At 40.0% G+C, this 15,527-nt stretch overlaps 1 protein-coding gene across 2 annotated transcripts in view; it reads right to left on the bottom strand.

The window, feature by feature from the left end:
• The window catches only part of LOC111224510 (plasma membrane calcium-transporting ATPase 1), a 38,391-nt gene that overhangs the window by 18,704 nt on the left and 4,160 nt on the right, over nucleotides 1–15,527 (bottom strand). For both annotated transcript variants that reach the window (XM_022749020.1, XM_022749019.1), the window contains exons 2-5: nucleotides 9,700–10,195; nucleotides 1,126–1,323; nucleotides 525–782; nucleotides 193–318 (exon numbers count right to left, since the gene is read on the bottom strand). In XM_022749020.1, coding sequence (XP_022604741.1) covers nucleotides 193–318; nucleotides 525–782; nucleotides 1,126–1,323; nucleotides 9,700–9,892 — 775 coding nt within the window. In that variant the 5' untranslated portion in view covers nucleotides 9,893–10,195. The remainder of the gene's footprint in view (nucleotides 1–192; nucleotides 319–524; nucleotides 783–1,125; nucleotides 1,324–9,699; nucleotides 10,196–15,527) is intronic.

Genomic DNA, 15,527 nt, shown 5'->3' with positions numbered 1-15,527 from the left:
TGTATTATTTTAATCAAATCAGCTCAGTCAGTTTTGCAGATGTTGACAAGCTTTTGAGATAATTTCTTAAATAGCAGGTGAACATGTCTGACAAGATCACTCTTTAAATCATGTTCTCAATAAAATCTTCCTTCAAAACTTACAACCTTCAACAAGGAGGGAACTCAAAATAAAACTGAGGCTTGATGTTACCTGATAACAGCATCGGATCTTTTTCTTGTGTTTTCTTGACATGGTCCGACTCCCCTGTGAGCGAGCTCTCATCGATCTTCAGGTCGTTTCCTTGGATGAGGACTCCATCAGCAGGCAAAAGGTCACCTGAAACACACACAGACAAAACATGCCTTTAATTTGGAGGAACTGCGTACAAAAATTAGGACTGTGCTTGTATTTGTGAATGAATCTTAGATAACGTGATATTCATCGTAAGCGTTCCTAATTGACAGATTTATATTTTATCCATCAAAGAAACATTTACATTTAATAAAATGACCTCAATAACACAGCGTTAACTCTCCTCTTACCATATTTTATTTGTGCAATGTCGCCGACCACGATCTCAGCCACAGGAATTTGGATAACTTGTCCTCCACGGACGACAGTGAATTTCTGCTCCTGCTCAATGCGGCTTTGGAGGCCCCTAAACTGCTTCTCTTTACTCCAGTCATTGAATGCCGTCACCAGCACCACGCAGATGACTGACAGAAGAATTGCGGCTCCCTCGATCCAACCTGCTTCTGCCTCGTTTTCATCATCCACGCCTCCAGCAGCCCTTCCGCAGTCTGCAGAGGGACAGGGGCAAATCTTAACACAAAAGGTTCCCAAACAGCGATCTCACAGGTCTCCCCAGATTATCACGTCATCCCATCTTTCAGGCATATTGAAATGCATAAGCTGAGACAAATAAATAAGAGTAAGGGAAGGGGGCATTGCATTTGATTTTAGCATGAAATGAACTGACAGAATAACTGAGACAGAAACAAACAACTGACTGGTCCTGGATAACATATTTGATGTTAAAACAAACTATCAAAATAACACCCAAACATAAATAGACTAATATCCATTAACGGTAACATGAATCAACACAAAGTTTCAGGAAAAGGATTGTAATGAAGTGCTTACTGTCTCTTTTGGCATCTGGAGGTTTATAAAAAGAAAGGCCTAGTGAAACTATGGCTGCCACTTCTAGGATAATCAGTGTGACATCCTGTAGCGCCTCCCACACTAACTGTAAGAAAGTTTTGGGCTTTTTGGGTGGTATAAAATTTTGCCCAAACACTGTTTTCCGCTTCTCGATGTCTGCAGGCTGTCCATTTAGACCTGGGGAGGGAAACACAGAGGAGAAAAGCATTTAATTTGTAAGATTTTTAAATTTACATAACATATAATTTAAAATAACATATGTTCACAAATTCACAAAATAAGAAGGAAAGAAGGCTAGTCCCCCCCAACCCTCCCCCAAAGGACTCGCATTTCTGACAGGACACTGTGGAGGCGACAACACTGGATAACATGACACACATTCTGTGGGCATGTCAAACATTTTCACCTCTTTCAGGCATGCACAGAATGTGAGAACAGAGGTCAGAGCTGATCCCATAAACTGCCTTTTTAAATCAATAACCCAAAGACTAGAGCTTGAATCAGCTTCAGACTCACAGGTGTCTGCGCATACTGCTGTCCTGTTATAGAGTCATCTCTCTGACACATTACATGTCTGGCTGGCCTGAGACCCATTCATCCATGTGCAGGGAGAGCATTCTGCAGCCACCCATTCAAATGGTCCACATACAAGGCACAGTCATATATTCAAAAGGGCCTTCGCACATTTGATGAGCCTGACAGTTTTTCAGCTCTATTCATTGCTAACTGACTGTGTGTGGGTGGCTGTACAGACTGGAGGGAGCTGTTTGTGGTGTGTGTGTGTGTGGTGTGTGTGTGTGTGTGTGTGTGTGTGCGGCAGAGAGAGTGGAGCAGAATTGGGGGTGGGAAAGCGTTCTCGGGGGGGGGGGGGGGGGGGGGGGGGGGGGGGGGGGGGTGAGGGTGCAAAGGACTGAGACTATTAAAGAGTGGAGCTACTGACGGCGAAGGGAAGCTGCGCTGGGAATAACAGCGTCTTAATAGGGAAAAGGATCAGCAGGGTCAGTTTATGGACAGACAGAAAGAAAGACAGAAAGACACACACACACACACACACACACACACACACACACACACACACACACAGCCTAGAGGTACAATACAAATCACGACACCACATTTGGATAATGAGTCTGTGCAATGACAACAGCACAGGGAGTAAGGTACATTGTTCATCTGGGAATGAGACAATTCTCCATGTCATGTGACAATAAATGCTGCCAAAATGGTGGAGACTGCAGCTGAATTTTGATTATTTGAGGCAAAGGGAACAGACTTCGCTATGTCAAGGCAAAGTGAGAAAGATAGGTCTACAACTGCTTCATGAAGAATTAAATCATCACTCTGTCCATTTATCAAACAAAACCTAGTGTTCCTGCCTTCTCGTGAAATAAATATCTACGTACTGCCTCTGTGTGCTGATTAGGCTTTCTTCCTTTACACTACAATGCTGTCCAATCTTAGAGCACTGAAATAACAATTCATTAAATAGTACCTGTACTAACCGAAATATACAATATTGAAAGAAGGCAACCAGACATAACAGCTGCGTTGCATTTGAGAACCAAAAAACTGTTGAAGACGTTTTATGAAGCTCTGTGGGCTGCAATTGCTTCTTCTGTTTACAAACTCTGATATAACTTTAAAACCTAATAACTAACTAACTAACTAACTATACTGTCAGATTAATACCTGATACCAACTGAAATCTCCGTCCCCAATCAACAGTTGTTGTCAGGGATTTTTAGGTGTGTGGTTACATGACTGTTTAAGTGATCACATATGTAACCGAATCTGAAACTGATTCTTGAGGCGGCCTTTCTTTACTGTGAAGGGGAAATCTCCTGAAGTTCATCTTCACAATTCTCACACGTCTCTGACAGTTCTTCCCTTTTATCCCCCCAAATTACTGCATATTCCACCATTTCTATCTATCTATCCACAATTTTTCCACTCCAAAATATCTAAACAATAAATACATCATTGTAGTAAGCAACGTAATTTGAACATACAGCAGTTGTAGGGCTGCAACTACTGATTGTTTTCACTATTAAATATCTTATAAAATCATACAAAATGTCAGAAAATAGAGGACACATGTCCAGGAGATCCCAAAGAACATCTTAAATGATTACCAAAGATGCTGTTGATTTTGTGTCAACTGGCTAACTGGTTAATCAGTTATCCTTCAATTAAATAAAATGAGTAATGCATTTGTAGTCAATCTAAACTGATCTGTCCCTGCTGACATTTAACATTTTACAACATGGTCATAATAAAATTACATCAGTGACAACGGGACTTCACTTTACTCCTGATTTGCTTCAATATATTCCTAAAGTGAGGAGAGGCTGGTGCATGCTGCGTAAATTCGTGGGTATAGATCTAGCTTAATTAAAACATGACCTCTCTGCTTCTGTTTCTCTCACATTACTCCCCATTTCTCACTTTAAAGACATTTTGGTCTACTTCATTAAATAAGAGAATAATCCTTTATCCCTAGTTACATGGTTAATTGACATTACAACCTAACACTAACACATACTTTTCTAAAAAGGGAGGTGAGAAGAACAATGAGTCACTAGCACAGCACATTAAAAAGGCTATGGGGTTTATTCTGCATAGCTGCCTGTTGCTGCTCCCTGGCTGTCTCTCACCGTCTGCTTTGATTCTCTACGCCTCTAATGAAAACATGCTGACAGCTAATACCCTGTTCAATTTTACACCACATTTTCCCTTTGCATTAGAGCAGTGAACACAAGTGACAGAGGATGATCAACATGCCGTCCCTCCCTTGGATACACAAACAGAAAATAGGTTGGCCTTGGCCCCTCACATCATTTTAGCACCCAGAGTGTGTCTCAAGTCAAGCAGCTAATCATTAACCATTTAATTTGGATGCTTGTCCCCAGCTGACCCCTCTGAGTACTGTCATTTTAGCCACTTGAGAGGGGTCAAGGTAAGCCTTCACTCCGAGTCTGTCACAATCAAATGAAATAGGGTCACACTATTTTTTTTTACTGCCTTCACGTTACTGTTGTAGACAGAGAAGTGCCAACACACTGTCCAGGACAATGAGACTAACCCCTTAGTGGACAAGCTATTTAAAAGCTGTCTTACTTCAATAGAGAATATGTGCAGTTCCATGCTCACAATAGCCCAGAGAGTTTAAACAGAATGCAACAAAGAGAGGGATCCCACACACCGTTGTATAGGTAAGCTTCATTAGACACCGAGGGTCTTTGTGTCATGAGACCTCTGGACTCTAGAAGAGAGACAAGAGCCACTGCAACAATGACAGCACTGTGTGGATGCCTGCTCTTCTTTCCTTTCTCCTACATATAATCTCTGTCTGAATGACAGAAGTGTGTCAGAATATTATATGTGAAGCTTATATACAAATTTACAGATTTACATTGTGCTTTTCAGTGCAAATAAGAACATTTTTATGTAGATTAATTTGTTAAACAAGTTAATTGAATCTAAGAAATTGTTAAGTTTACTTGTTCGTGTGTGTATTGTCAGTATTTTTGAATGAACGTCCTCAGTGTCCTTTGCAACACATGCACAAACAGGAAAAAAAATAAAATGAGATAAATGTGTTAATATGGCTGAAATGTTAAACCCATATTCTGGGTATGTTAATATGATATTACACTCAGAATCTAACAGGGATGAATGGATTATGGGATTCCCATCACCCCTGCTCAAGTTATAGTATTATTTTATCATGGAAATACCTGATCTTTAGGGTTTACACAACAAGTACCCACTGGATAACAACAGTATTTGTGAAAAATCATCCATTTGTCAGGTGGAACAACAACAAAATAAAAATGCATTATCAAATGACTCAAATGGTAAAAGAGTGTCTGGCCACATAAAGTAGGCAAGCCTTTCACTTTTCCTATAGCTTTAAAAAATGATTTAGTGACTATGACATGCAAAAATAATCACTGTGGTTGTTTTTTGAACTTCCATTTGCTGTCGTTTTAGCAATTACATCCCCACGCTTCCTTCTCATTTCCAAGCGATCAGGGCATTTTGGGCGTTGTTGCACATAAGCAGATTCTGTGCTAATGAGCAGGGCTTTGCTTAACGAATGGAACAGCACAGTGCTACTTCCTCATTATTATAGCATGACCATTTCACTTCACAAAAAGCGGTGGTAAATGGACGTTTTCATGCAGTTTCATCACAGAATACAGAAAATGTGTTTTGGTAATACACTTTTGTGAATCTAATATCACCACCCATCTCAGGAATTCTGGGAAGACCACTGAGGGAGATCAGTTCCCACCTGGTAAGCCATACTTCAGCATCATGCTAGACTATGAATAACATAAGGGGACAGTGTCACAGATACTAAATGTGTGAAAGGTTTGTGCTAGAGTCTGATCAACCATCAGTTATTCAAAGTGGTACAAATAATTTAAAATCAGGTTTTAACTGTTATCTGCTTCACAGATTAAGGTTCTAAAATCACCAAAACAATATGAATTGCCAAAGCCTAAGACACCTGTGCCCATCTTTAATAAGTAAAAGGAAACACAAGAAACCAACTGTGCTCACAGCATACCTCCCCATTTCCCACTGAACAGCTCCATTAACAAAAGCAGGTTCTGGCGATATGCTACATCCCCTCACTGGCAAAAGCCAATCTTAAGCACATCATTCTGAATTCAGACATGAATTCAAGCTGTGCTAACCCCCTTGAGTCACAAAGAGTAAGCTATCATTTAACAGTCTGAACCTTCCTGTTCAATGGGGGGGTGTGGCGTCTGGAATGACAGATACAGAGAGCCTGTCAGTTTTTGAATTGCCGTCCAATTGTGGAGGCCTCTCAGCCCACAGTCGATCAGATCAATAGGCTGGAACCCAAATATTTGACTCCACTAAAACAGCAATCAACAGGGCATAACTGTGAAAAGGAGCGATAGGGGAACACCATCAATAATATCGACGCAAAGTGGCCTTGCACATTTAATAAATGTCATTATACAGAGGAACCAGAGGATCCAATAGGGAGTAAAGAAATGTTGCTGTGAGAGTAGGACTAGCTAAAAGTATTGATGATACAGTGTGGTTTCATTTTTTCCAATATTACAAACATGCAAAAACTCAGCTCTTGTATGTTTCTGATTCTCCTCCGGGCGTGTACGGACGCTCCACTTGATCAAACCACATACTGCTTTTAAGCATCGACTGGTTTGAGCGTCCAAGAGAAAAGCAATTCCAATCCTAAATCCAGACATCTGCATACACTCTGGACTACAATGCTATGACCCTGAGCTGTGATATTCAATGCTGAGAAAACGTGGTAAAAGGATGGGAATTTTGTTATAACAGTACTCCAGTGATTTAATGCTGCTCTTACACACCACTGGGGGAATCATGAGACGCATTAAAAAACAACTGATGCAGCAGAGGCTCAGACATCCTGACTCTTCAAGCAAGACTATGACAGTTAAGTAGACTCCATTCAGCAGCATTGTTTCTCTTGACTTGGGACACACCATTGACAAGTCTGCCACCCTTTACTACCCAATGTCCTCGCTAAGTAGGGGGTCTTGCTCATCATTAAAATTCCAACAACCTGCATCCTACACTTTCCATAATGCGCTTTTCAATGGACCTTCTCTGCCAGACTTCCAAAATGCCATGCCCCACACATGCAACGCAAGCTTCAAGTTCAAATTTGTCATTGCCATGCCTAAACCAAGGTAACCCTGGTGACACCACTGGTGTTATTTCCTCAGGCTTGACAACACTCCCACAAGAACACAAACATTATACGACTATTCTCACACAATCTGAATAGTGTTTCCCATGATGAGTAAACTGATTTTTATGTGCAAAGACATGACGGAGGTCCCTTTGCAATGCTACTAAGATTAGATACTAAGATATGTAACCGACTATGCAACTAGATAAAAAAACAGGAGATAAACGGAGACGGAGAGAGGTAAAACTGAGACTTAACTGGTGCTTATTTTATCATGTTTAGCAACAGAATAAACATTCTGCACGCACGGAGGAAATGAGCTCATACAAATAAGAGCTTCAGGTATTGGTGAGCTCTCTTTCCAACACACAAGGGTATCCTCATTACTCTGGAAACACTGTTTGTTTGACAAGTACAGCAAACTAGCACAACTAGAAGAACACGTGTAAAAACAAGAAGTTGGTTAAAAATTTTCAACCTTTAGTTTTGATCTTTTCTATCTGTGATTATTGCCCTTCAGGCTTCACCTTTTATTTCTCTAGACTGCAGCACTGTGACTGGGTTAATGGTTTACATTTGTCAAACAGACAAATGTAATATTTGAATAAGCTTTTGGCAGAGTTCATTGTCACAGTTTAGAAGGCACATTGTACAGTGAGCATAATTAACTCTTTTCACACTCAGCATTGGCATGTTAATTACCAAAATCAATTTGAATCACAGCCCAATCAACTGAATCAAAATTAATTGGGAGACCTTAGAGATAGTCAGACTTACGTGGTAGCATGGAAAATAGCAGTGGTAGTGCCATGCTATATTAAAATTACCCTAATCCAAACAGGCCATGCCTCTAAATCTTAGATTTTGAAATCTAGTTCGAGTGGTACATTCATGCACAGCTGCAACAAGAAAGTTCACTCAAACTTCTTTGGGTGAAAAAGAAAAAAAACAAAAAAAAAAAAAACTCAGAAACATGGAGGATTAGCAAAGGATTGTCTTAAGAAGTTCGAGAAATGACCAACCAACTAATTAGAAATCCCTTTTCAATTGTCGAGCTGCTGTAATCTTAAATGATGGCTTAATTTCCCAAGCCAGTGACGAATGAGCTGATTGTAAGTATCAAAACTCGGTGGCGGCGTACCAAGTGGGACAGCACCTGCTGCGAGGAGAAAGAAATGTGGACCTAGTCAAGCTTATCAGAGCAGTACATTTGCACAAAAGTAAAATCAAAACTTTCTACAACCTGGGTCAAAGCTGTCTATGCTTCGCAGCGTAAAATTATTAATTCAAAGATTTGTTTCTGTAGCACAAGTTTCTTGTGTTTACCTTAAAAAAGAAATCCAGAAACTGATTGTTCTCAGTCTTGTCTCTGTCTTTAAGTTATCTTTGATAATCTGCAGATGGTGAATAGAGATGGCTGATTGAATACTGATACAGATGAAAGTTATAGCAGAAGTTGAAAATCAATGCTTAGTTTTAAAGTCGTTTGATGTTCCAAACATGCTACCAGTATTCTGTTACCTACTCACACCCTTACAGAGAAACCAATACTGTGTTAAGACTTCTTTGTGCTTTATAAACAAAGACTGCTGAAAAGTTAATTTTTCTAGCCACATTTTCTTTTTGCAGTGTGGACTAGGTAGAATGAGTAGGGGAGGACAAGAACACTTATGAAACGACCAATGTCACTCATGCTACAAATATGACAGGCCTCTGTGTTCACCAACTTGACACAGCCACATGCATGTTTAGACAACTCACTCTCTCTCCAACTGACAAATTCCAATTCAGCACTTTCTTCACAGTTCAGACAAAAGCCTATTGGCCTGTAGAACTGACAATGAAAGCAGCAGAGGAGACTGCATGGTATACCTTGTGCACTGACCACCCTGTCAATAAATGAAAGGTTAAGAAGTAAATGGTGCAGTAGTGATTCTTGAATGAGAGATGCTTGGTGCTGTAGCATAGCATGGTATTCATAGCATTCCTTTTGGTTTGGAAATTTTTGACTTGCTTTGAGACACTGCATACAGAGGATTGTTGCTGCTACAGTGAATATGCGGTGCCGTTTTAATCTGGGATCAAACTGAAAATCCCCTCCCATAAGAGTTCAGTCAAGGTCATACTGGCGATTAGGCAGACTGTCTATAGAGAGACAAACTGAGACAGAGAGAGAAAAAGTAGTTAAAAAAAAAAAAAGAAAAAAAGAGTGGTGCTGTCAACCACCACTGCTGTGTGAGGTTCTACTGTAGCCTAACTGGAAATGTTTCCAAAGCGTTTAGTGTGCTCCTATCTTTACGGTGAACGGTTTGGTGGCAAAAGAGAAACACAGGGAAGGAGTGAGTTCATTTTTTAATAGCTCTCCTAACATGTTCAAGTCATTACTACCCAGCCTTACAGCCTCCCGTTTTGTCCGCCACATGTGGGACATTGACCTGCCTGCAGCCTGGTGCAGTGCCCAGGCAGACAGCTGGTCTGTCTGAAGCCTACACACAGAGACACACAGACACACACACACAGAGACACAGAGGTGAAAAGGGAGAGAGAGAGGGTGTGAGGGACATATCCACAGGCCTTGAAATAGAGCAGGACTGGCCCAGGTCAGAGCCAACCAGCCTGGCCACCTGTCTGGCATATGAGTTTTCCAAGGAAGTGATGTCAAGGTATCCACAATGTGGATAACATGGCCAATGACACGCCTCCTAAACTATGTGTGCACCACATTAGCATTCCAACAAACACTTGCTACTAGCACTGTTGTGAAAACATCCTGTATTTGATCCAGTTAAACAACAGTCATCATGTTGAGTGTAGTGGAAACGTTACTCTACCCTCTATAGGTGAAGTTTTTAATCGCTGGCAGAATCCTTGAATATCCCCATAAGATTCTCCAATTTTGTTTATTGCCTCAGCACCCCTCAGTTCCATAAGGGAGCGCAGTTCTTTGAGCGTGCAGCCAAACTCTCCATCATGGTTGGCCTCCACCATGGAGTTCTTCACCCCGCTGTATGAGTTGTTTGCCATTGTCTCACCGCCTCCCCACTCTATTGCAAAGCGTTGTTGCTATGGCTTGACAGCAGGGGTAAAAAAAAAAAAAAAGGAAAAAAAAAAAAGAGTTGGAAAAGCTTAAATCCTCAAGAGTGCATACACAGTAGTAGTTCCCATAAACAGTTGACAGGCCCTTCACAGGCAGCTGGAGTCATACACCAGGTAGCAGGGCAGCAGGGATATTACAAAACAAGCCATTTCCCTTGGAGAGCTGAGTTCCTAGTCTTTCATGGTGACTGAGGATCACCCACAGAGCCGGAGATCACCATGCATGTAGATCTGAAAGAGAAGAGCAAACATACACAAAAATTGTCTTTAGTGACACAACCAAGTGTTGTTTAATCTACAACAGGGTTTCCCATACATATATTGACATCACACTGACAACGAATGACTGATATTTGGGGAAATTGTGCAGGAAAACAAAAATATTAGGTTTGTTTCACTTGCTGTGACACAAAATGCTGGTTGTTCATGCTAGAACCGGGTGATTTATTATTAGTTTTATTTCGTAATTTATTTTCACATTTAACCCCTTGAGGACAACAGCAATATCAAAATGAGACATGAAACTTGCCTTTATGCCTCTGTGAGAACACAGCTGTACTGACAAACAGGCAAATCAGCAATGAAGCTGGTCTTCTGTTGTTTCAAATACAAGGAAGCAGACTTTCTGCTGAAATCACAAAAACATCTCTTGTTCATTTTGGTATATACAGACATATTTTTTTTCATTTCATGCAATACCATCATTTGTGCAGTTTTCCTTAACTGTGTTAACCTATTACTGTGCATGTTAACTATGATGCCAGGTGCACGTTCCGGTGTGGACTTATCAACAATATGTTGATGTCACTGTTTCTTTTCATCTCTGTGATACAGATACACTGGCACAGACACCTCTGATGAAACATTTTACTGCTGCATAAGAGGAAACATGGAGGCCCTTCCACTTCCATTTGGCTGCTGAGACAAGTAGAAAAATTATTAGCAAAACTGTCTGAAGCTACTGAGATTTTGATTAGCTGTACTTGAGTTGTATTAAAATAATAATAATTTTGTCATCTGGACAAAACTCGTCTGGTAATGTGCACTCTGCTTCCCAGCCGGAGTATGTGAATAGAATGGAGCATTAGTATTCAATAATCACTCAGCTACAAGCTGCTCCCAGGGTTTTTCCTGCGTAGAGAATTTAAAGATAGTCGTTTCCCCTCTGCAACATTCATATACTGTTAATACAAACTCAATGGTTCTTGTAGCCATTTCACAGTAAAGGGCTTCCAGCAGCATCTCCAAATTCAGTTTCTTGCATATGCTGGATTTGGATTGACTCACTGAGTTTGGTTTAATTTCATTTGCTGCCTTCTGACTGGCTGAAGGGTGTGTGTTAAAACTACTTCATGCACATAAGATACAAGCTTAAGCACTAGTGAAAATCTGTTTTCTGGCCAGTAGCTGGTATCCTACTCATGGATCTTAAATATTAGCAAGCCCAGTAAATTACAAGATAAAAATCTACCTGCAGCAAAAAAGCCAGCACACTATCATTTAAAATGTGTGTTTCAAAAAATATTTGCATCTGCAATTGTTGCAGAACACCGCACAGAGGAAGTCATAAAATTCAGTAACATCATCATGTAACTATTCCGTGATCCACTTTGAATCAATCAATCAGTGGACTCACTACACAGGTATTTGGTGCTGTAATTAATAGTGAGGTAGGCAAGGAAAATTACACACACGTGCCCTGAATGTAATTAAAGTTACTGATTAGTGCAACATAAAAATAAGCCCAGCTTCTGTAGAGAATTAAATGCCTCAACTGTTTTGGGTTTCATCATGTTTTTTTATTATTACTCCTCATCTTGATTTTGTAATGTTAATGTTCATATATTGTTAGATATCCATTTCTGATTATAAAAGTTATAATAATTGGAAAATTTCAGCTGTTTTACACGCTATGAGGCCAATCTGCGTGATGGGAACAGCAGCTTCCTAGTATGACCACATGTTAAGTAAAGTGTTAAATTCAAATCTAGAAATCCATGTTTATCCATACAGTAGGTCTGATTTCTTTTCTGTGACAGAGTCAGAAAACTAGCTACAAGCTTCCCTGCAGTGAAACTTGTGGGGTAACGTAGTGAACAGGCACCAACTGACTGATTACCTTAGGAAAAGCCTTCTGTTTAATCTAATTAAGACTATCTGTGGCATCAGGGAGCTCCATGGTGCTCTACATGGGGGAGTCCATTCTAATGAGAGGTTGCTGTCCATTCAGCTTTAATCAGCCAAACACAATGAGGGTGATTCATTCATGTCGGATTGGATTTATTTGAAAGATTCAACAAGATGGGCTTGATTACTAGTCTGAAAAAATTTGTGAAACACTATACTGTACTTTCAGGTAGAAAGCCATGCCAGACTATAATCTGCATTGAGGGGAACCTGGACATAGCCATCTGATACATATAGAAAAGCACCAGTGAAGACAGACATGGATGTTTTTCCTTGCCTGGAAAAATGCTGCAGCTATCCCTCAGCTCGGGAGGTTTTACTCATTTTCTGGGTTTCAGACTATATTACAAACATCAAAACATGTAAACATGTAAATCCAAACTAACATCTAAACTCAAAAATATGTCAGACCTTTAAACTGGGACGCAGATGCAGACGGGCAGAAAATGTAGCCTTTATTATTGCTCACTGCACAAATGAAAGCTTGCAGCTTATTCCATTGAGATTCTTGGAAACTATTCTGTCACATGTTGAGATTCTATTTGGAGCCATCTGCCATGGAAAACAGGACAGAATTTATTATTTATTACACAGCATAATTGCAGGGCCGGGTGTATTACCGAGGTGGGAGAGATCGCAGAAATCTCTATTTTGAGGAGGAAATACACCTCTTTCCACCTCTAGTACTGACCACAGATTTAGGATCTTCAGTGCATGTTGACATGCCCATTACAAAATGTAATCATTTCTGAGTTTTAATGACAACAAGTCTGATGTTGTTTTGCCTAACATCATCACATGATATCAATTATAATCACATCATAATCATACGATTCACACCACTGTTTTCATTTCCATGAAAAAGTAAAAAGGCATATCCTCATGCAGAAATATCAGGGAACACCACCGTGCTAACTTCTCAGAAATGCTTAAGGTTGTACGCTCTACAAAACCCATGGACCACTACACAAGTTCTACATCTCTCGCAGTGTCTCACATATTAGCTGTGTGAGAAATGAGATGTTTATCTGTAGTTGAATCACAAACCAACTTTTATCAGTCAGGCATCATCTTGGTAACACCCAGTGATAAAGTAGTATGCTATCTCTTTGAATGTAGAGCTATCAATACTATATTTTCTGATGTATAGGGCTGAGCAATATTTTGAGTTGAACAATTATTATCAATGTTGCTGATACGAAAGTTTACAATTCATATGACTGTAACATTAATCAAATCATCAGATCCTTCAGTTTTTCAATCAGATGAGATGTTTATTCATTTCTTTTAGTCAGTTCTGGACATTGTATATCCCAGTTTTTGAGATGTATGATAAAGGTGTACTTTATAGAAAAACATAGTAATAATCATTATTTGAATGTCTTCATTTCTATTTCATATTTAAAAGCATTACTTGCTATTATTTCGTTTCACTACTTTCTTACTTTAAGATTAACTATTTCAAATAAAAGTGAAAAAAATGTGAAAAACATTTGGCTTATTGATTGTAGACACCAGGATAGTCAAAGTTTTGAGTTTCATATGCCTAAAAGTGAAAGTGAATTTCATATTGCACCTCGCAAAAAGAATACAGTTTTTCAACTGTGTAAACGGACCTTTAAGGACTTATCTTAAACAGATATTTCACTTGCCTTGGGTACCACATGGGCAGAGCACATGTACCGCAGCCTATGGTAATGAATGTAATTCTCTGCCTTCTCCATTTCCCTGTCCTCATGTCTTCCTCTATGAGCTCTCTCCTACATTCACACTCCCTAACACCACAAGCAGCAACAACGCCAAGCTGAAGGAAGTGCCAACATTTGCTGTGCTGCGACAGTTTCGGGTTGCGGAGCAGGTCACATGTCACAACAGTGGAAAATCATTGTGATTGGATCTCCAAGCCAACAGCTGGCATGGTATGGTTGAATGACAGAGGCGAAGGTTAACCCTTTACAGACAACCGCAGCAAAACCATAGCTCAGCATAAATATGTGCTGGTTTCACCCAAGGACCAGAGACTAAGTCTTAAGTCTCTCCTCCACCCAAGCTATTTCAGGCAGCTATCACACATTAGATGCACACTTATCCCCCCACCCAGAAGGGCTGTGGTGAGTAGAAACAAGTAGAGAGGACAACAGTGGTGGCCATCTCAGAATTATACTCATGTCTTTGTTTCCACGCTAAGGAAACCCTCTGGCAGTTTGCACACCTCTACGTGCCAACAACTCGATGCAAGTCAAGGATAGCAATTCTAGGGATCCCTCTGCAATGGAGCTGCCTAATGCGAGGGGTGGTATTTTTAGCTTCCCCCAGACTGCCCCTCCCCCCACTGCTAGCCACTGCTGAACTGGGTCAGGCCATGTAAATGTGGAGGGTACAAAGCAGAGACACCCAGCCCTCCTTGTGCTGCAGAGCTCGGAGCTGAGAGCGCTTCTTTACCCCACAGACTTGAACCTCAAATGCTGTCAGGCTGGCAATACACACGAAAGGCGCAGTCAGAGGTGTCACCGTCAACACACTTTTCCTCTTCAGCTCTTTTTACTTCATGTATGGAGGGACATGTGATGGTGAAAAGAAAAGAATACATAATAATTTTGACATGGATTTAAGGTGTGGCAATTACTTCTGAATGAGATGTTTACATGAGTTGTAGTGGCTCTGTATGTCTGTTTTATTCTTTTAAGCATGCTTTCAGGACAATTGCTTAATTTATATTTAGTTAGATGTATCTATTTTATTAAAGTAATTTATTCATAAATAAGTTGTTTGGTACATTTAAATTAATGCCTGTATGTTTTCTTTCATGTAACACTGCAGCTGTTTATGCTACTAAATAATTCAATGTATTTTTGTTGTTAAACTTTTGTGTAAAGAAATCAGGTGTTCATTCTTTGTCATCAAGTAGTATCCATTGATTCTACCAATGAAAACAGTGAAGATTAAGTCACAATCCATGCAGGTGTAGTGCATACTAGCCTGGAAGTGGGGCAGAAATTTTGCTGCTTACATCATAAATGAGAGCAGACACCAATTTTGATTTTTGATCCACAAAAATGCCCTAACATTTGAATATGAAGAAATTTAGACACAAGAATGACCAGCAGATTAGGGCAGAGTGCTTATAATTAGGCTTGCCCATTAAAAGGACCCATCCACAAAAATGAAACAAGCTTAAGTAAAGAGATCATTCAATCCCTGTATGCTGAAGTGAAGGTGACTGAATTGTTCCCATTAAATGTGTTCTTTTGAAGCATTCAAATTGCCTCAATAATGTAACTAAATGTGTAAGTAGTGACTGTGAAATATTATCATATTTTTAATTTAGAGGTGAGAAAACCAGGAGGGATGGTTTTATGTAGCCATTATGAAGTCT

Source organism: Seriola dumerili, unplaced genomic scaffold, assembly GCF_002260705.1.
Source record: "Seriola dumerili isolate Sdu_G_001 unplaced genomic scaffold, Sdu_1.0 BDQW01000138.1, whole genome shotgun sequence".
NCBI classification, from domain to species: domain Eukaryota; kingdom Metazoa; phylum Chordata; class Actinopteri; order Carangiformes; family Carangidae; genus Seriola; species Seriola dumerili.
The sequence above is the reverse complement of the archived record's forward strand: the minus strand, read 5'-3'. Positions and strand labels throughout refer to the sequence as shown.